Source organism: Saccopteryx leptura, chromosome 2 (assembly GCF_036850995.1).
Source record: "Saccopteryx leptura isolate mSacLep1 chromosome 2, mSacLep1_pri_phased_curated, whole genome shotgun sequence".
In the NCBI taxonomy this organism is placed as follows: domain Eukaryota; kingdom Metazoa; phylum Chordata; class Mammalia; order Chiroptera; family Emballonuridae; genus Saccopteryx; species Saccopteryx leptura.
Genome location: NC_089504.1, coordinates 381,469,713 through 381,490,930, shown reverse-complemented (window position 1 = coordinate 381,490,930; position 21,218 = coordinate 381,469,713). Strand labels below are relative to the sequence as shown.

The 21,218-nt window shown below is 49.6% G+C and overlaps 2 protein-coding genes across 2 annotated transcripts in view; one reads left to right on the top strand and one right to left on the bottom strand.

Annotated features, from left to right (window-relative positions):
- The window catches only part of LOC136392787 (splicing factor ESS-2 homolog), a 39,097-nt gene extending 32,277 nt beyond the window's left edge, over positions 1-6,820 (bottom strand). Inside the window, exon 1 of the mRNA XM_066365389.1 lies at positions 6,509-6,820. The gene's annotated coding sequence lies outside the window, so the exon portion shown is untranslated. The remainder of the gene's footprint in view (positions 1-6,508) is intronic.
- Positions 6,821-18,771: 11,951 nt separating this feature from the next.
- On the top strand, positions 18,772-20,804 carry LOC136392786 (testis-specific serine/threonine-protein kinase 1-like). The gene has a single exon (XM_066365384.1). It carries the CDS (start codon positions 19,278-19,280, stop codon positions 20,367-20,369), a length of 1,092 nt encoding a protein of 363 aa, XP_066221481.1. The 5' UTR covers positions 18,772-19,277; the 3' UTR covers positions 20,370-20,804.
- Positions 20,805-21,218: the final 414 nt, after the last annotated feature.

Genomic DNA, 21,218 nt, shown 5'->3' with positions numbered 1-21,218 from the left:
ATATTGTATTTGTTCCCGTTTTGATTTTTTACTTTAAAATAAGATATGTGCAGTGTGCATAGGGATTTGTTCATAGTTTTTTTTATAGTCCAGCCCTCCAACAGTCTGAGGGACAGTGAACTGGCCCCCTGTGTAAAAAGTTTGGGGACCCCTGCCTTAGTTGTTCATAGATTGCTTTCTCATATGTGCCTTGACAGCGGGCCTTCAGCAGACCGAGTAACCCCTTGCCGGAGCCAGCGACCTTGGGTCCAATCAACCTGGTGAGCTTTTTGCTCAAGCCAGATAAGCCTGCACTCAAGTGGTGACCTCGGGGTCTCAAACCTGGGTCTTTGTGCATCCCAGTCCGACGCTCTATCCACTGCGCCACCACCAGGTCAGGCAAGACAAATTTTTGAAGAAAAAAAAACAAAAACAAAAAAACGCCCTGGCAAGATACCTTGGTTGGTCAGAATCATCCAGAGATGCAGAGGTTGCCGACTGGGCCCTCAGTCAGGGTATATATAGGAACAAATCAGAGTTTCTCTTTCTCTCCCCCTCCCCCTTTGCTCCAAAATCAATAAATTTAGAAAGGAAATTAGGAAGAAAAGAGAGAAGAGAAAGAAAAGGAAGGAAGGAAAATACGATGTTTTAATAAAGAAATGTCTGGTTAAAAATGATCAGATCCCACCGTAACCAGATGACTCAGTTGGTTAGAGCATCCTCCCAAAGCACAGAGGTTGCAGGTTCAAGCCTGGGTTGAACATATGGGAACAGATCCATAGTCCTGTCTCTCTCACCTTCTCTCCCTTACTCTCTCTAAAATCAATAAACATTAAAATATATATATATATATATATATATCAGGTCCTTAACTGCCAGAGTGGGCTTCCCAGAAGAGCATTAATTTTCATTGAATTGGACCAGAAACTACCTAAACATTTTTCAGAACTGATCATTTCTACCCAAAGAGGTTGTGAATTATGTCAAACAAGTAAATTTTGCCCCAGAATGATTTAGTACAATAGACAGTCATTCCTTTATCCACCAGGGTCTCCATGGTAATGGTTCCTGCTCTCAAAGAGCTGACATTCCAGTGAGGAAGACAGACTCTGGTTAGGTCATCCCATGAACAAGTTTAGAACTCCAGTTGACAGAAGCAAGAAAAGTTTGTACTTGAGGGTTGCTATCTAGGGGCAGTCAGGGGAAGATTTCCTGAGCAGGATGTGATTGCAGATCCAAAAGAGAAACAGGCGTTGATCAGGTGTACAGGAAAAAGCATGGGCACAGGCCCAGCAGCCAGAAGGGGAAGACCTTTGGATATACAGAGTACAAAGAGCAGTGAGGTGACATGGTGCCAGAGCGGCAGGCCAGGCTGCACGGGGTGGGATCTTGTGGGTCATGGTGAGTTTTTTCTTTTCTGTAGGGGCAATGGAAGCCCTTGGATTGCTGGTGGCAGGGGAGAGGCAGGTTCAGACTTGCAGACTTTACGAAGAATGAAGTAAAGAGGAACCAGAGTGGACAGAGATCACAAGACTGGAAGTGATTGCAATGATCAAGGTGAGAGATGATGGAGATTTTCACCAGGTTGGTGCAATTTGAAGCTAGGAAGAAGGTAGATTCTGGGATTGTTTTTTGGAAGTGAGATCAACTTGCTGTTGGCCTGTGTCTGGCGGGTCTGGGAGTGGGGTGGTTGTCTGCCCTCTGGTTCATGCACCTGGTGTGCACAGAAGAGGTCACCTTCCCAGGACAAAGTGACTTAGAGGAGCTTCCACGTATAGTCAAAGGGACAGTTGGACATAAATATATAGCTCAGAGGAAAGGCCTTAGCTGGAGACGTAAATGTGGCAGCTGAGAACGAATTAGATAAACCAGGCTGGGAATGGAGGTTAAGAGGGAAGTGCCTGGCCTGACCAGGCAGTGGCGCAGTGGATAGAGCATCGGACTGGGTTGCAGAGGACCCAGGTTCAAGACCCCGAGGTCTCTGGCTTGAGCGCGGGCTCATCTGGTTTGAGCAAAAAAGCCCACCAGCTTGAACCCAAGGTCGCTGGATCCAGCAAGGGGTTACTCAGTCTGCTGAAGGCCCACGGTCAAGGCACATATGAGAAAGCAATCAATGAACAACTAAGGTGTTGCAACGCGCAATGAAAAACTAATGATTGATGCTTCTCATCTCTCTCTGTTCCTGTCTGTCTGTCCCTATCTGTCTTTCTAACTCTCTCTCTGTCCCTGAAAAATAAAAAAAGAATGAAATTGTAAAGCCCAAAGCCCAGTTTGCTAGCAGGGCAAGTTCTATAGTGTGATAGGCTGTGGAAGAAAGAGCTCCAAACTCAAAAAGCACCTTAGCCACTTTTCTGCTTATAAAATATTCACACACTTCCTATTTGTTAACCCGCATGGTACTGCAGCCACTTCTCAGCTCACTGAGTACTTACCAGTCCAGCATACCCAGCAGGCCTCTCATAGTCCCTAATGGCCAAGGGGAAGGAACCCTGAACTAAGAGCCAGCTTACCTGGGTTTGAATCCCAGCTATGCTGCTTACCAGCTCAGCTATGTGACTTTATACAAGTCACCTGCCTCTCCCAGCCAGCTTCCCTTCTCCCAAGAAACACAGCTCTATAGTCCTGCTACCTCACCAAGCGGCCTGGCCAAGCACCTTTTTTTTTTTTTTTTTTTAATTTTATTTATTCATTTTAGAGAGGAGAGAGAAAGGGAGAGAGAGAGACAGAGAGGAAGAGAGAGAGGAGAGAGACATAGAGAGAGCAGGGGGGAGGAGCTAGAAGCATCAACTCCCATATGTGCCTTGACCAGGCAAGCCCAGGGTTTCGAACCGGAAACCTCAGCATTTCCAGGTCGAGGCTTTATCCACTGCGCCACCACAGGTCAGGCAAGCACAAGCCTTTTATAGGGCTGGGGATCTCAGCTGAGACTGTGTTCACTCGGTAAAGGTAAATGTTTTCTCAGCTATGCATGGTGAGGTCACTTTGGATGAAGCTGTGGCTAAAACAATGGCATGATTTTCTTTCATTGTCGATGCTAGAAAAACAGTTTTAGAATCAGCACTTATTTTTTTTGTTTGTTTGTTTTAGCAAGAAAAAGAGAGGGAGAGAGATAAGAAGCATCAACTCACAGTTGCAGCATCTTAGTTGTTCATTGCTTTCTCATATGTGCCTTGACTGCAGGGCTCTAGCCAAGCCAGTAACCCCTTGCTCAAGCCACTGACCATCGGGAAGCTGGCAACCCCACACTCAAGCTGGTGAGTCCGTGCTCAGGCCAATGACCTTGCAGTTTTGAACCTGAATCCTCAGCATCCTTGGCTGACGCTCTATCCACTGCACCACCGCCTGGTCAGGCTAGAATCAGTAATTGATGCTGCATTCCCTGTACAGATAAAGGGTCAGTGAGATGATACCCTAGTCAGTGGCCCCTAAAATGCTCATTTGTCACCCTTTGGCAGAGAGCTCCAACCTTTCATTCACACCACACCCCTGGTAGACATAATGCACATCTCTGTTGGTCATTATGGTTAACCACAGAAGGAATTTTGGAGAAGAGTTGGTTCTAACCCTCAGATCAGGGTACTCAGATGGAGTAAGCCTCAGCATCCCACCTGGTAAACCACTGGGTCCATCAGAAGAGAAGTGGGCTGGGGCTCCACAGCAAGGGGTAAAGACAGCAAGCAGGACATACACAAACCCCTGGGAAGGGTTTATGTTGGAGTCAGGCCAGAATTCTAGGACTGAATCTCATTCCAGTCACTTAGCTTGATGAGATCTCCATATTCAAACTTCCCCATCTGTAAACGGGGCTAATAACGATATCTACCTCAGAGGGCCACCTGAGAGTAAAATTAATCAACATGTGTTGGTACTACAGTACCTGACATGTAACACATCCTCAATGAGACATGCATTTTATTGTTTTTTAATCTTTTTTTATTGATTTTAGAGAGAGAAGAAAGGGAAGAGAGAAATATCGACTCAATGTTTCACTTATTTATTCATTCTTCAGTTGATTCTTGCATATGCCCTGACCAGGAATTGAACCTACAACCTTGGCATATAGGGACAATGCTCTAAGAAACTTTGGTGAAAAGTCAAGTTCTGCACTCTTGTGTTGCCCATTGATCCCACTCTGTGAAAGGCCTCACACCCTAGCCTGCATAAGAGAGTAGCCAAAAGTGGCTTGGTTCCAGTCGTCAAGGGTTCCATCTGACAGAAATCAGAGGACCCTCCGCACTCGCCTGCCTGCCTGCCTCCTTCCCAGGAAACACGTTCTAACTGGTGCCTTCCTCACAACCCCAAGTATAAGTCTGTCAGGAACCCAACAGAAAGAATGCAGGCTAAGACCAGAAAATGCCAGCCAGCAGACTCCTGCCTGGAAGGACGGAGAGCACATTTGGCACACAAGGAGAACACTTGACCCAAAGTGAGATGTGCCCTCACTGCCCAAAGTCAGGGAGCCAATTGGATTTCCCCAATTTTGGAGGGCAAGTCTATACACCACTGGGGGCCGCTGTGAAGTTCTGAAGAGTCGTGAAATGAAAAGGGTAAGTTTACTTCCTCTGCCAGAGATGCTTCCGTGCCCCAACACAGACCTAAGCAGGATGTCTTCCATGAAGAAGCCCTCCCCTGCTTCAAAGATACAAATGGTCGGCCACCTCTGCTACCTGCCTGGGCTCCCACACTCAATGGACTGATTTATACCTTGTCTCTCCTTCCACACCGAAAGGGCACTCCCAGAGGGAGGGGTTTATTCTCTCCATTTGAGCATCCCTAGGGATGGGCAGGCATCAAGCACTCAGACACTTGTTGAATAGCTGCTGGCCAGCTGGCAGGATATGTGGACAGAGAGAAAAGGAGCTGGGGACATTGGTCACCTCTATCGTCCTGGCAAGAGATGCTGAATCTGGAACCAGAGGCACCCCAAGGAAGATAGGTATCCGTGATGCATGGGTTCACCCCTCAGGGTCCAGTCACTTGATGTGCAAAACTGAGACCCAGGAGCCAGAATAGGATAATGTCTCTCTCACCTTTCTACAGAAGTAGACATGTTTTCTAAAGGACTTACCGTAATCACAACCCATAGTCCATTGGCTCTGGTCCCCAAGAGCCTATACAGTACCCTCCTAGACAGGTAGGCCTTTTCCAGGTCTCCATCCTACCACGGCTATCTCAGAACCAGTCACCCTGCTGCCAAGAGAACATCTAAAAGCAATGAGCAACCAGCTCTACTCAGGGAGCCCTGAGAAGTATCACTGGAAAGACTCCAGGTTGAGTGCGGGCCCAGGGCCTTGGCCACTAGGTAGGCACTACGGAATCCAGACGTTCAGTGTGTCTGAGGTGGGAGGAGCCAGGCTAGGGTATGGTGGAGGGCCACAAACAGCTCTGCTCTCCAGCCTGCCTTTACCCACTGAGGCCTGACAGTGCTTACAGAAGAGGCCCTAGGCACTTCTACCTTCAGGGACCCCTTTCTGCACTAAAAACAAAAAAAAAGCTAAGAACCATACTTTTCAACTGTACTGTTATAAAATGAATGTGTATATATGCACAATTCATTTTCTTTGACCTAAAAGTTTTTTATTTCCCTGCTTATTTAAAAAAAAATCATTTGCACAGTCCCCTTTTAGGGGCACTGTGAGCACCCAGCATTGCATCTCCTGTGCCTGTTAGATAAATAAATAGGTCCTGCACTTGGAGATTCGATTTATTGCTACAGTTCAGAGGAGTGGTCCTCCAGGAACAAATAAAAATTGTCTGGGACCTTAAGCTGCTTTGATTTTGAATCCATTTCCCCCTACACAGACAGACTTTTTTTTTTTTTATAGAAACACAGTTCGAACGGGACTTCCGAAAGCATTTAATCATCACATACAAAGAGTAGTCTTAAGTACCAGGCACTGTCAAGGTTCCTACGACTGAAACACACCTGGGGGGCAGCGCGTCAGTCTCTTCCTCAGCCCCACCCCCCCACCCCCGCGCGCGAGGCTGAGCGGCCTCCTAGCACCTCCTCGGGGCCGCTCTCTGAACTGAGTACTTCTCAAGTGTAACACCTGAGTGACAATAAACGACACGGCTACCGCCTTCTAGCCGAGGGATTTCCAGGGTTGAGACGCTTGGCACCAACCCACTGCAAGAGAAACTAGGTGCCTCTCGACCCCCAGCATTCCAGCCTAATCACAGCCGCTGGACCAGCAAAGAGCTCGCGCCCAGGGCGCAGGTCCTAGGCGAGAGGACTCCATCAATCTCCGTCCCGTCAACCTCAAAGCATGTACTGCTTCCCGATCGTGGACCCAAGGGCAACATCCATCGAAAACAAAGTTCCATGGTGTAGGAAGCGCTCGGACCCAGGTAAACTCAAGGTATGGTCCCGGAGGTGCACGGTCCGGGGCGGGGGACGCGGAGGCCTGCAGTCAGGCCTCAGCCGGCGGCCTGCCCGGACGCGGCCCGCCAGGTGGAAGGAGGTCCCTGGCGACCCCGGCCCCGCTCGCCCCGCCCCTGGCCGCCCGCCTGCACACTCCGCGCCGCGCACCTGGTCGCAGCGGCTCGGTGACGGTGAGCACGAGCAGGAAGAGCAGCAGAAAGGCACCGCTGTCTGCCTTGGGCACCAATTATCCTCCGTTCATCGTCCCCGAGGCGGCCGTTTGACCCCGCGGGGAGGTCGGACCGGGCCTGGCTGAGGGTCGGGGTCGGGCCGAAGCCGGGTGCAGAGAGGCGGGGGGAGAGGACTCCGACTGGGCCGCGGCTGCACTGGGCCGCGGGCTCGCGCTCACTCTCGGCCGCAACCTGAGATATCAACTCCGGCTCCGCGCAAGATGGCAGCCGTCCTTCTCCGCTCCGCGACGCCGCGCCTCCCGCCCTTAGTGCCGGCGCTGGCCAATGAGCGCCGAGAGGGGCGGGGCCTGCGCAATGCCAGTGCGTATGGACCATTGGCCGAGCTGAGGCGGAGCCTGGGCATTAGTGCCCGAAAGGGGCGAGGCCTAAGGTCGGGATGGCGAGGGGCGGGCCCAACGGAAAGAAGGATTTAAGAAGTGAGGTGTGCCATTGGCTAAACAGAGAGGTGGGGCTTGGTAGTGGAATCTTAGGGGTAGGGCTCAGGGTAGCGGCGGTAGGAGAGGGGCAATGAGACTGTTTCATTCCAGCGAGAGAGACCACAGCAGACACAAAGTGAATATTATAAGTTTTATTGCAAACCTGCACAGGGACTGCAGGTAACCCACACAGGAGAACACTGCAGTCCCCCAAACATGCGCAGGGACTGCAGGTAACCCACACAGGGGAACACTGCAGCCCGGAGCTTCTAAAATAACTCCTTTTTATAGGGTGGCTATCTAGGTTGAGCAAGCATTCTACAGAAGCTGATGTGGCTGTCAGCTATGGCTAGGGAGGTCGCGCGCAGTTGGGGGGGGGGCATATTGCTCAGTGGAGAATTTCAAACATAAATTTCTGATAAGGGTCTCTGACTCATCTGAACTCTTTGTTCTCGGCGTCACAGGGACCTTGTCAGCACTCCCTGTTCCTTCAATAGTTACACACTTGGCAGCCCCAGCATATCAGTACTCCCTGAATCTAACATTCCCCCATCTCTTTTGGGCATAAATCAAACCCTTGATTCTTCATCAGTGGGGAGAATGGTATAAGGCTGGGGCTCATGAGAATTTTCTACTTTAGCTGTAGCTAAAAGCTAATTGGGTCAGGGGTCCGCACTAGTATGTGCTGGTATGCTGATAGTGTGCCCTTAGTACTACACGCTTTACGAACTAATTTCTTTCTGCCTTGCATTTTTCTTCTCTGTACTAACTTCTTACAACTTGCACAAACCTTCTGCAACTTACACTAACCTTCTGCAACTTACACAAACCTTCAACTTTTTTTTTTTATAAATAAATTTTTATTTTAATGGGGTGACATCAATAAATCAGGGTACATACATTCAAAGAAAACATTTCCAGGTTATCTTGTCATTTAGTTCTGTTGCATAACCATCACCCGAAGAGAGATCGTCCTCCGCCACCCTCCAGTTCTCTCTGTACCCCTAAACCTTCAACTTTTATGCACTTTCTTATTGTTGGTCAAATAAATTTATAAATATAATATATATGTTTGCTCGCTTGTGACTTATATTGGGTGTGGGGGACAGGCTATAAGCAGGCCAGGTCGTTGTAGCCTAAGGTTTGGTTTTAGGACTAAGCTTTTCCCCACACCCTTGACTGATTGTATGACCTGGGTGGTGCACTCTCATGAGGAATCCAATTATGCCTTGGATAAGTGACTTTGTATCAGAGACTTCCTTGTTTGTATATTGGATTAAGCGATTTTGGTTTTCTACACTATAAAGTGGGACAGACCAGGAGCTTGTTCACTCAGTTCCTGCTATCACGATTGCAGGGTGTAAAGCCAGTGGCCAAGGTGTAAAGCCAGGAGGCAGGGCCAGGGCCACTATCAGAGCAGCCCAGCTCATGCAGGTTCACATTGGATTCGGACAGTCGGTAAAGAAACAGCAGAGCCAAGAACTGATGGGCCATAGTCTTTAATTCTAGCTTGCACCCGGCAGGCAAGTAAAAACACACACTGGGCTCCAAAACCCAGTCACATTCAGTGCTCACAAAGCCACTGACTTATCCGAGTTTCCTAGAATCAAAGGTTTCTAGCTCACCAGACTTATTCACCTCTGTTCCCCATCTCCTTCCTTATCCCAAATACAAACTCTACACAAACTGGCATCTCACTCAGCACTCCACCATCTTGGCTGCTTCTCCTGGCCTCCTCCACGTGGCCTTTCTCTGCTCTCCTCTGCTCTCTCTTCTAATGATAATCTCAGGAACCAAGAGTGCAAGGTCCCGCTCAGTCCCTATTTTATAGTGTAGAAATCCAAACCCTTAATCCAATATACAAAATAGGGAAGTCTCTAATACAGTCACTTCTCTGAGGCATGATTGGATTGTACCACCCCACATCAAAATGGGTGGGAAAGGCTTAATCCAAAAACCAAGTCCCAGGCTACAAGGATTCTCAACACACATTAATATCACCTGGGCAATGGCCTCTTTAACAAAGTGAGCATAATACATTTTATCTGCCCAACACAGGGGCTTCCTTGATCCCTTGCCCTTCATGGGAAAAGCTGGTTTTCTGCTTTTCCCTTGTCTTCTTTTGTGGTTTGCCTGTCTTGGTGAGACACCAATAAATAGGATGGCCCACCATCCACCGACTCCGCCGTTTCTTTACCATCTGCCTGAATCCAATGGGAACCTCCATGGGCCAGGCGGCTGCTTTGATAGTGACAGCCATGGCTCCTGGCCTTACACTTATCCAGAAATAACTGGCCTTCATAACAACTTACTTTTTCCTTTCCTTTTCAAAAGTACCTCTACACCTTATACCTTCTATTATCAAACCATACAATTCCTTTCTAACTAATCAGAATTCTTAATTCCTAAAAACCTTAACCTTCAGCAAGGACTAAGTTAGCAATAAGTAATCCTCTTTTAAAGATTGCTTTTTGGGGGTGTCCTTTTCCTAAGTAGCCTATTGGACACATGACCAATATTCATAGGTTATTTTATAGTGGTAGCTATGAGCACATATATCATTTTCATTTACCTTGTAGCTTCTCTCTCAGCCAAAGGACCTACACCCCCTTTCTGTATGACTCATAGCAGTACATGCATCAAACCTTAAGATGACTTACTTGGCTTTCCTTTACCTTAGTTTCCCTCCCTCCCCAAAGTCTAATTAAAAGGAGGTCCTTAGTGAGTTTCTCTAGGCATTAGCCATGCGTGGACCAGTTAACTTCTGGTTTGTGGCTGAAGCAGGGCATGCTGTCCTTCTCAGGGTCAGCTTACAAGGGTTGGTGGGGTCAGTCTTCGCTGTTCACAAAGGTCTCTGCTGGGACTGCAAGCTTCAGCCGGCTGCGGTGGCCCCAGGCGGGTATGCCTTCTACCTTGGCAGCAGTGGGAGTAGTCAGGATCATGGTGTCTGGACCCATCTACATGGGAGTCAGTCCTTGGGAGGTGTACTGCTAGAAGTGCCTCTTGGACAGTCTTTGAACAGTTTGCTGAGTAACCTATAAAACCTGCAAGTACTTAGGAAAAGGGTGTTACATTTCTACACTTTGCAGTTAGAGTTTAAGTCCTAGTGACCACTGCTTCTAGCTGGAATTAGCAGCAGGTCCCAGTCTATAATAGGCATGGGGCATTGAGATAAGAGAAATAAAGGAGATACTAAACATTAAATAAAATAATAAAATCAGACTGTCAATACCCACAGTAGAGATCTTTGAGGGATAAATAAAACTTAAATATTCAAGCAAGGCATAGTATTGGCCCTTGTGTTTACAAGAAATGAGATTAGCTTATCTGCTACTTGGAAGAAATACCTTAGGCTCGTGAACGATGTCCTTGGGCCTTCAGTGGCAATTCCCAGCACCCTGGGCAAGGTCAGGTCACAGGTAGCTGGAGCAGGGCTAGAAGAGACTGAACCCTTCCTCCATGGAGCAAGGGGGCAGCTTACCTTTTTAGATTCAAGGAGTACTGACATGCTGGGGCTGCCAAGAGTGTACAAGGTCCCTGTGACACTGAGAACAAAGAGTTCAGCAAAATCCTGCATTGAGTCACAGACCCTTATCAAAAGTTTATGTTTGAAATTCTCCACTGAGTAATACCCCCCCTGTAACTGCACACCACCTCCCTAGCCAATGACTAACAGCCACATCAGCTTCTGTATGAACCACTTGCTTGCTATGCTATAAAAACCCCTAGACTGTAGGCGCTCGGTGTGACTCTGGTGACTGCTACCTGAGCTCACCCCTGCGCAGGTTTGTTTTTTTTTTTCTTTTTCTCTTGGCCATAAAACTTTGTCTAAAACTCTCCAAACGTCTCCAGTGTTTGTTTTACCCGGCGAGTGCAACATTTATGGGGGCTCGTCCCGGGATTCCCATTACAGGAATTTTGGCTGGGGACAGGCGGAACAGCTCGAGCTGGTGAGTATTTTGTTGTGGAATTCCTTGTTTCTGTAATCTGGCTTCGGAGCATTTGCAGTCTGTGGTGGCAGACAGGACGCTGTCAGTGACCCGCCCAGACACTCGGGCCAAGGGCAGGACGCTGCCGGCCGAGGTTTCTGTTTCTGTCTGAAATCGATCGATCGTTTTGAAGTCGTGAGCTCACTTGCGCCGCGCCGCGCTGCTGTCTGGTTGTTTGTTTAGCCTGAATGACTGTGTGGGAAATTTTGTGTATTGCCCTCCTCAGATTTGCTGCACTGTTGTGGTGTTAATTTGTTTGCCAGTACAGTGTGATCAACGTTCATCTATCTGGATCACCCTGCTTATAGGGTGGGGAATCCTGTGTGTTGTCTTTGTAGGACTAGAAGCATACCTGGCTAAGAAGAACAAGTACCGCGAGATGGGACAGCAAGAATCTACACTTAAATCCCCTCTTGACTGCATTTTAAGTAACTTCTCTGATTTTCAGAAGAGAGCTCAGGGTTATGGGGGACCTCCACCCGATCGAGAAACTCTCCGGACCTTAAGCCAAGTGGAGTGGCGATCTCTTAAGGTTGGATGGCCATCTGAAGGAACCTTTGATCTGCCCATAGTTTTTGAAGTAAGAGCCATTATATATCAGGTGCCTCATCCAGATCAATATGTGTATATAGATATTTGGATAGATATAGCTACAGACAAACCTGGGTACATTAAGAGGTGCATAAAAGCAAATCAAAAGGTTAAGAGAGCTTTTTGTGTGAGCGCAGCAGACATTAAGCCTCGCCCTCCCTCCGCTCCACCTGCACCTGAAAAAGAGCCTCCCAAATCGTATCCGGTCCTTCCTGACGTTACTGAGGATATAGTAGACCCTGTAAATTATCCTCCTCCTTATCAGAAGCCCAGGGAGCCGGATTCAACTGTGCCCGAGAATGTCCAGAGTCCTCCCCACACTCGGGGGGGGGAACCCCTTATGCTCAACCTCCCTTTGCTGGAAGTGCCCCAATGTTACCTCTTAGGGAGGTGCTGCCCCCACTAGATGAAGGACCACACGCACCGTCCCGAATGATTTATATTCCTTTCTCTACTAGTGACCTTTATAATTGGAAACAGCAGACCCCGTCATTTTCAGAGAAACCCCAGGGGTTAATTTCTTTGCTTGAGACTGTTTTCAGGACCCATCAACCAACTTGGGATGATTGTCAGCAGCTTTTGCACACTCTGTTCACAACGGAAGAAAGAACCCACATCGGCCAAGAAGCTGAAAAAGTATTTAAGGAAGATGGGGGCACTGAAAGGGAACTAGAGAGGACGCTCCCCAGGAGCCCCCCCCCCCAGTTGGGATCCAAACAATACCAGGGATAGGGAATCACTTACCCAATATCGCCGGGCTCTATTAATGGGAATAAAGGCAGCTGCTAAGAAACCAACCAACTTTAGTAAGGTAGGTGAGGTAATTCAGGGTAGGGATGAGTCCCCTGCTGCATATTTAGAGCGGCTAATGGAGGCCTACCGGGTTTATACCCCTATTGATCCTGAGGCAGAGGAAAATCGGAGGCTAATAAACATAGCCTTCGTCACTCAGGCAACCCCAGACATTAGAAAAAAGCTCCAGAAAATAGAAGGATTTGAGGGAAAGAATAGGAGTGAACTATTAGAAAACACAGAGAGTCTAGCGTACTATCACCAGCACCCACCTGCAGGCAGGTGGCACAGTCAGTATGCAGCCCAGGATAGCAGCAGAGGTAGAGAAAGAAAAGGCAGCCAGGCTGCAGCTGGCTGCAGGAGAAGTGGCAGGCTCCCCTCACAGTTTCAGGCACTTGCCCCTCCCACTTGGGCACCGGCTCAAGGGCTGTGCCACTGCTTAGTCAGACAAAAGATAACAGCACAGTTAGCTAGAGGCTATCATCAACTTGCTACAACCCTCTGCCCTCCTCTGCTTTGGCTCCGGGGAATCCCCGCCTCCTATCTGGAGCCAGACCCGAGGAGAAGATTTAGGGAATACGGCCCCTTCTAAACCCACTGCCTTAGGGTTCTTTAAATACAGGATTCCCAATTTTGCTCTCTTAGTCAAGCCCCTCAGTGAGATCTTCTGAGCATGGCTTTTAAGGTCTATAATGACCAAGGAAATAACAGAAAAGGCAAATAAGGCCCAAAAGAAGTCAGGAAATACCAACTTTTGGCTCTAGCACCCTAAGGTGCTTCATAGCATGTCATCAAGGCCCTGCTCCAGAGTGGAAAGAAAGGTCATTGAACTGAAGCCACCAGGCTTCCTGGTCCCACAGGTTGACACACCTGTGCTGTGGAAAGAGGGACATGAGAAGGTAAGCTGCCCCCTTGCTCCATGGAGGGAGGGTTCAGTCTCTTCTAGCCCTGCTCCAGCTACCTGTGACCTGACCTTGCCCAGCATGCTGGGAATTGCCCACTGAAGGCCTAAGGACATCGTTCAGGAGCCTAAGGTATTTCTTCCAAGTAGCAGATAAGCTAATAACACAAGGGCCATCTACTATGCCTTGCTTGAATATTTAAGTTTTATTTATCCCTCAAAGATCTCTACTGTGGGTATTGACAGTTTGGTTTTATTGCTTTATGTTTAGTGTCTCCTTTATTTCTCTTATCTCGATGCCCCATGCCTATTATAGACTGGGACCTGCTGCTAATTCCAGCTAGAAGCAGTAGTCACTAGGACTTAACTCTAACTGCAAAGTGTAGAAATGTAACACCCTTTCCCTAAGTACTTACAGGTTTTATAGGTTACTCAGAAAACTGTTCAAAGACTGTTCAAGAGGCACTTCTAGCAGTACACCACCCAAGGACTGACTCCCATGTAGATGGGTCCAGACACCATGATCCTGACCACTCCCCCTACTGCCAAGGTAGAAGGCATACCCGCCTGGGGCCACCGCAGCCGGCTGAAGCTTGCAGTCCCAGCAGAGACACCTTTGTGGACAGCGAAGACTGACCTCGCCAACCCTTGTAAGCTGACCCTGAGAAGGACAGCATGCCCTGCTTCAGCCATAAACCAGAAGTTAACTGGTCCACGCATGGAGACTTTGGGGAGGGAGGGAAACTAAGGTAAAGGAAAGCCAAGTAAGTCATCTTAAGGTTTGATGCATGTACTGCTATGAGTCATACAGAAAGGGGGTGTAAGTCCCTTGGCTGAGAGAGAAGCTACAAGGTAAATGAAAGTTATATATGTGCTCATAGCTACCACTATAGAATAATAAAGCTTGTAGTACTATGGGCACACTATCAGCGTGCCAGCACATACTAGGGAGGACCCCTGACCTAATTAGCCTATACCTACAGCTAAAGTAGAAAATTCTCATGAGCCCCAGCCTTATACCATTCTCCCCACTGATGAAGAATCAAGGATTTGATTTATGCCCAAAAGAGATGGGGGAATGTTAGATTCAAGGAGTACTGACATGCTGGGGCTGCCAAGAGTGTACAAGGTCCCTGTGATGCTGAGAACAAAGAGTTCAGCAACATCCTGCATTGAGTCACAGACCCTTATCAAAAGTTTATGTTTGAAATTCTCCACTGAGTAATACCCCCCCTGTAACTGCGCACCACCTCCCTAGCCAATGACTAACAGCCACATCAGCTTCTGTATGAACTGCTTGCTTGCTACGCTATAAAAACCCCTAGACTGTAGGCGCTCGGTGTGACTCTGGTGACTGCCACCTGAGCTCACCCCTGCGCAGGTTTGTTTTTTTTTTCTTTTTCTCTTGGCCATAAAACTTTGTCGAAAACTCTCCAAATGTCTCCAGTGTTTGTTTTACCCGGCGAGTGCAACAACCTTCTCATGTCCCTCTTTCCAAAGCACAGGTGTCTCAACCGGTGGGGCAGGGAAGCCTGGCAGGCTTCAGTTCAATGACCTTTCTTTCCACTCTGGAGCAGGGCCTTGATGACATGCTATGAAGCGCCTTAGGGCGCTGGAGCCAAAAGTTGGTATTTCCTGACTTCCTTTGGGCCTTATTTGCCTTTTCTGTTACTTCCTTGGTCATTATAGACCTTAAAAACCATGCTCAGAAGATCTCACTGAGGGGTTTGACTAGGAGAGCAAAATTGGGAATCCTGTATTTAAAGAACCCTAAGGCAGTGGGTTTAGAAGGGGCCGTATTCCCTAAATCTTCTCCTCGGGTCTGGCTCCAGATAGGAGGTGGGGATTCCCCGGAGCCAAAGCAGAGGAGGGCAGGGGCTGTAGCAAGGTGATGATAACCTCTAACTTACAGCGCTGTTATCTTTTGCCTCACTAAGCAGTGGCTCAGCCCTTGAGCCGGTGCCCAAGGGGGAGGAGCAAGTGCCTGAAACTGTGAGGGGAGCCTGCCACTTCTCCTGCAGCCAGCTGCAGCCTGGCTGCCTTTTCTTTCTCTACTTCTGCTGCTATACTGGGCTGCATACTGACCATGCCACCTGCCTGCGGGTGAGTGCTGGTGATAGTACGCTAGACTCTCTATGTTTTCTATGGGTCTAGCAATCCTTGCTTTGGCCAGTCTGCTCTTAAATTGGCCATTCTAGTTCATAAAGAGTCCGCAATGTGGCAGAATCAACAGGAGTCCTATAGTCTCGTGCCCTGCGAGAGAAATCAGAAAAGTTATCAAGCAAGCACTGAAGAGGCATTAGGGCAGCAGATTGCCCCTGACCCATGGCCCTTGACCCTCGAAGGAATCCTGTGAGGAAGCAATGGGCAAAGCAGACAAACAAACCAAATATGCACACAAAACAAACAAAACTTCTAAACCAAAACCAAAGGGAGAAGGCAGCGTCCTGAGTTCCCCGACTGACCGGGTGGGGAGAAATCAGGTGGTGTCCCGCCTGCTCCACTACACCCTTTTCTAACCAGAGCTCAGTTTCCAAATATTCAAAGAGGAAGCTTCCTTACCAAACAGTCTCGAGACTCCAAATATTTCGAATCAGCCAAATTCAGTTTCCAAACGGCAACTGCCGGAGGCTGGCCAGCTGCCAACGTCTGCTGCAGCCCACTCCGCGAGGAGGGATCTTACACGGTCTATCTCGCTGGGGCCTCCATGTGTTATATCCCAGCGAGATAGACCACAGCAGACACAAAGTGAATTTTATAAGTTTTATTGCAAACCTGCGCAGGGACTGCAGGTAACCCACACAGGGGAACACTGCAGCCCCCCAAACCTGTGCAGGGACTGCAGGTAACCCACACAGGGGAACACTGCAGCCCCCCAAACCTGCACAGAGACTGCAGGTAACCCACACAGGGGAACACTGCAGCCCCCCAAACCTGTGCAGGGACTGCAGGTAACCCACACAGGGGAACACTGCAGCCCCGAGCTTCTAAAATGGCTCCTTTTTATAGGGTGGCTATCTAGGTTGAGCAAGCATTCTACAGAAGCTGATGTGGCTGTTAGCTATTGGCTAGGGAGGTCGTGCGCAGTTACGGGGGGGGGGTATTCCTCAGTGGAGAATTTCAAACATAAACTTCTGATAAGGGTCTCTGACTCATCTGAACTCTTTGTTCTCGGCGTCACAGGGACCTTGTCAGCACTCCCTGTTCCTTCAATCGTTACACTCTTGGCAGCACCAGCATATCAGTACTCCCTGAATCTAACAGGACCAAGATGACCGACACGGAAAGGGGCGAGGCACAATGGGCCAAGAGGTGGGGACCCGAGGGGCCGTGGGTGGCCCACGGGGTGGAGCGTGAAAGAAGAGGGACGGAACTCAGAGGAAGCAAGAGAAACAGAGACACAAAAGGTCTTCACACCTTGCATACCCGCAGGCCGAGGTCCTGTCAGAGGCCCAAGAGTGCTGCCTAAAGTGGCCTTTTTAAGAAGGGTTGTAAAAAAAAAAACACAGGAGAGAAGGGCTGTGTAAGGCCAGGAGCCGCCATCTTGGCCATTCACATGCAGGTTCCCATTGGATTCGGGCAGACGATAAAGAAATGGCGGAGTCGGAGGATGGGGGGCCATCCTATTTATTGGTGTCTCACCAAGACAGGCAAACCACAAAAGAAGACAAGGGAAAAGCAGAAAACCAGCTTTTCCCATGAAGGGCAAGGGATCAGGGAAGCCCCTGCAATCGTGATAGCAGGAACTGAGTGAGCCAGCTCCTGGTCTGTCCCATTTTATAGTGTAGAAAACCAAAATCCCTTAATCCAATATACAAACAAGGAAGTCTCTGATACAAAGTCACTTATCCAAGGCATAATTGGATTCCTCATGAGAGTGCACCACCCAGATCATACAACCAGTCAAGGGTGTGGGGAAAAGCTTAGTCCTAAAACCAAACCTTAGGCTACAACGACCTGGCCTACTTATAGCCTGTCTCCCACACCCAATATAAGTCACAAGCGAGCAAACATATATATCATATTTACAAACTTATTTGACCAACAGGCTGCAAGAAAGGGATGAGGGAAACTGTAAGGATCCAGACTATCTTTGAGGAGGTGGGGAAGGAGGAGGATCAGTGCTGTCAGGCACAGGTAGGTGTGATTTCATCGGCACACACAACTGAAAATGTTTCAGATAGATGAGGAAATAGCTTAAAGGAGTGTCATATAAGGAGAGGTGACAGGGAAGCCCGATTCTAGAGACCCTGTAGTAAAGCTGGCTTCTGGAGGAAGGGCCCTGCCTACACAATGGGGGAGGGAAGGAACACTGGACAGAGCTGCTGCCACATCAGGTCACATCTGATGAAGATAGCCACTGGGGACAAAGCTCTAAGTACTGACATTGCACCTGTTATTGGGAACAAGGTGACCATGAGAGGGGAGAGGGGACACAGCACATAGGGTGTTCTCAGCAGGAGAGAGAGGAGCAAACTGTCCAAAGGAAGAGCCAACAGTCATGCTCATAAGGCTGGTGCAGGGTGTCAGGGCTGGAAAAGAGGGTAATGGTGGGAGTAGAGACAGAAGAAAGGCCAAGGCTGGTGAAGACCCATCCCTACCTGCCCCACCTCTAGCACCACGGACTCACTCCCCAGGAGCAGTCCTCTCAACGCTCCCACAAGCCATGGTTCTCCTGAATGTCTCTTAATCCTGGGACACTCGGGGTCATCTGAGAGATACACACCCACTCCCTCTGGGTAGATATAGCCAAGGTTAAACCCAAAGCAAGTCCAGACCTGCCTGCTCTTGCTTCTAAGGGCATGGTCCCAAGCAAGTGCAAGGAGCTGTCACAGCAGAGGGCCTCTACTCCTGGCAGAAACTAGTCCCTGGTCACTGCTGATCTCTGCACTTGCATTGTCCTCAGGAAGCATTCCGGGAGCAGCTGATGGCACTCAAAGCAAGATCCAGGTCCAGCTAATGCCCCAGCCCAAGATCTGCCCTGGGAGCCCAGCCAAGGCTACCAACTTGACAGAACCCCAAGGGGGAACACATGGCCAAGAGAAGAAATTCCTGCCATTTGTCCCCTGCACAGAGTCACTGTCATAGAAACAGTCCGGCAAAGGTTTGGATGAGGAATAAGAGGTACAAGGAGGTGAAGAGTCCAGCCAAACCATGCAGGAGAAGGCAGAGCCCTGGCCTCCTAAAGACAGAAACCCCTGGGCCTGGAGTCTTTTTCCCTCTTGATCCACCTCCACCCTCACCCTGCTGCATGGCTGGCAGGCCACCTGTGTGGACACAGGTAAGGGCTTCCAGGACTGGAAGGGGAAAAGATCAGGGACATTTCTCCCTGGCTCCTTGTCTGTGGGGTCACTGTGGTCTCCACTTAAGGTAACTGCCTCTCTCAAGGTCACCCTCCCTAAACTACCCCTTCCAGGTTCCTGTGATCATCCCTCCCTTCTTCCAGAACTATGTGACTGTTGGGGTTTCCTACACTCTGCTCCCTCCTTTGTAAACTCTCAGACTGCCCCAACTGGAGTATGTCTTGTTTCCTATAGGGACCTGGACTGATACAACCACCTGCCCTGGATTTCCCAAGTTGCACTAATCAGTCCCACCACTCAACAAGCAGTCTTGGCTCTGGGTTTGTAGGCATGGGCAGACCAATGTGTCCCCACGAACCCCTGCTATCTAGAGTCCCAACTAAGTGCAGGGCCACTCTCTGTGGGCCTTTGGTTTGGTCCAGCCCACTGGCTGACCTTCCAGGGTTCCAAGTCCAAGTGGCTTAAGCCAGAGAGAGACTCATTCCCCAGGGTACTCCTCCTTTATGACTTCACCCACTGAATCACCTGGGCAACAATCCTGAACGTTCCACTCCAGAGTCTGGGCCTCTAGGAGGCAGGGATAGTAGGCTTGCCCAGAGGACTCTCCGTCCACAGTATAAATGAGGACACTGCTGGCCCACGTCTTGCACAGATGTAGAGGGCAGCCTCAGAGGCACTGGGTACTCCTGGCACCATGGATGACGCTACCATCCTCAAGCGACGAGGCTACATCATGGGGATAAACTTGGGAGAGGGCTCATATGCAAAAGTCAAATCCGCTTATTCTGAGCGTCTAAAGTTCAATGTGGCAGTCAAGATCATCGACCGCAAGAAAGCCCCCACAGACTTCTTGGAGAAATTCCTTCCCCGGGAAATTGAGATTCTGACCATGCTAAACCACCGCTCCATCATCAAGACCTACGAGATCTTCGAGACATCACATGGCAAAGTCTATATTGTCATGGAACTCGGAGTCCAGGGTGACCTCCTCGAGTTCATCAAAACCCGGGGGGCCCTACATGAAGATGATGCTCGCAAGAAGTTCCACCAGCTCTCCTCAGCCATCAAGTACTGTCATGACCTGGACATTGTCCACCGAGACCTCAAGTGTGAGAACCTTCTCCTCGACAAGGACTTCAACATCAAGCTGTCTGACTTTGGCTTCTCCAAGCGCTGCCTGCGGGATGATGGTGGCCACCTGACACTGAGCAAGACCTTCTGTGGGTCAGCAGCGTACGCGGCCCCCGAGGTCCTGCAGGGCATCCCCTACCAGCCCAAGGTCTATGACATCTGGAGCCTGGGCGTGATCCTCTACATCATGGTCTGTGGCTCCATGCCCTATGATGACTCCAATATGAAGAAGATGCTGCGCATCCAGAAGGAGCACCGCATTAACTTCCCTCGCCTCAAGAACCTGACGGGTGAGTGCAAGGACCTCATCTACCGCATGTTACAGCCAGATGTCAGCAGGCGGCTGCACATCGACGAGATCCTCAACCACTGCTGGGTGCAGCCCAAGGCCCAGTGCCTGTCCTCTGCAGCCATCAACAAGGAGGAAGAGAGCCCCCAAGATGCTGAGCTCCCCAAGAAGGCTGTCACCAAGCCAGAGCCCCAGGAGGAGGCACAGCCCAACATGAAGCAGGAGTCCAAATCCAAGAAGGATAGGCTGGAAATGCAGGTGTCAAACCAGTTGCAGACCATGAACCTTAGGCTCACAGATAAGCAGCCAAGCAAGGAGCCAGTGGCAGGGGGATCCCTGAAGCCTCCAGAGACACACACCGATTGAGCCTCTCATGGCCCATGGGCTGGTAGGGAATGAGGCCGAGCTCACAGCTTCGAGCCTGAGCTCTAAAAAGCCAAGGGACAAGCCAGTGAAGGAAGATAGTCCTGGATGAGCAACTGTTTCTTATCAATTTCTTTTCCCTTCCTTTGAATGTGGTAACCCACATGGTAAAGGGCAATAAATCACTATATTAGTGCAGACTCTAAGGTGAATGTGTTTGCCTGAGCTGACTCTGGTCGTCCATCCATCCTATGCCACTCCACCCACCCCCCAAGTTTGGAAAATATATCTCATTGTGCCCAGCCCTGACCATGATCTCAGGCCCTGGACCAGCACAGAGCGTTGAATGAGGAAGATGCTGCATCAAGAGGGAGGCCATGAGTATGGTGCTGGGGGGAGGGGACATGGAGAAGACAGGACCAAGGAGGGCAAGGTGGCTGCCAGTAGAGAAGGGTGGGAAGAGAACCCACAAGGCTGCTGGTGGGGAGAGACCTGCAGAGGGCAGTGGACCAGCTTCTCAGACTCTCTTGGCAACTTAGTTTTTCTACTCTGTCCACTGGGAGTTCCCTTGTGTTCACCTGGCTCCCAGTTCTCAATGGTGCCCTGAGTCATCCCACCCTGTGATCATTCCCCCTGACCCAGGGGAAGCAGGGCGCTACTGGACAGCCCAGCCATACTCCAGCCTGCTTGTCCCACAACTATGTGGCCTTGACCACACCCGGTTTGTTTCCCTATACTCTCAGTCTGTCCTCAGGCGTGATGCTCCCTGCCAGAGTGGATAAGCTGATACCAGTGAGCAAGAGACAGGACAGGTATCCTCACAATGCATGCCTGGACCCTGCAGCCATCAGT

Bases quoted from the DNA above. Each gene is read 5' to 3' on its own strand.
- LOC136392786 (XM_066365384.1), top strand. From the start codon at position 19,278: ATGGATGACGCTACCATCCTCAAGCGACGAGGCTACATCATGGGGATA.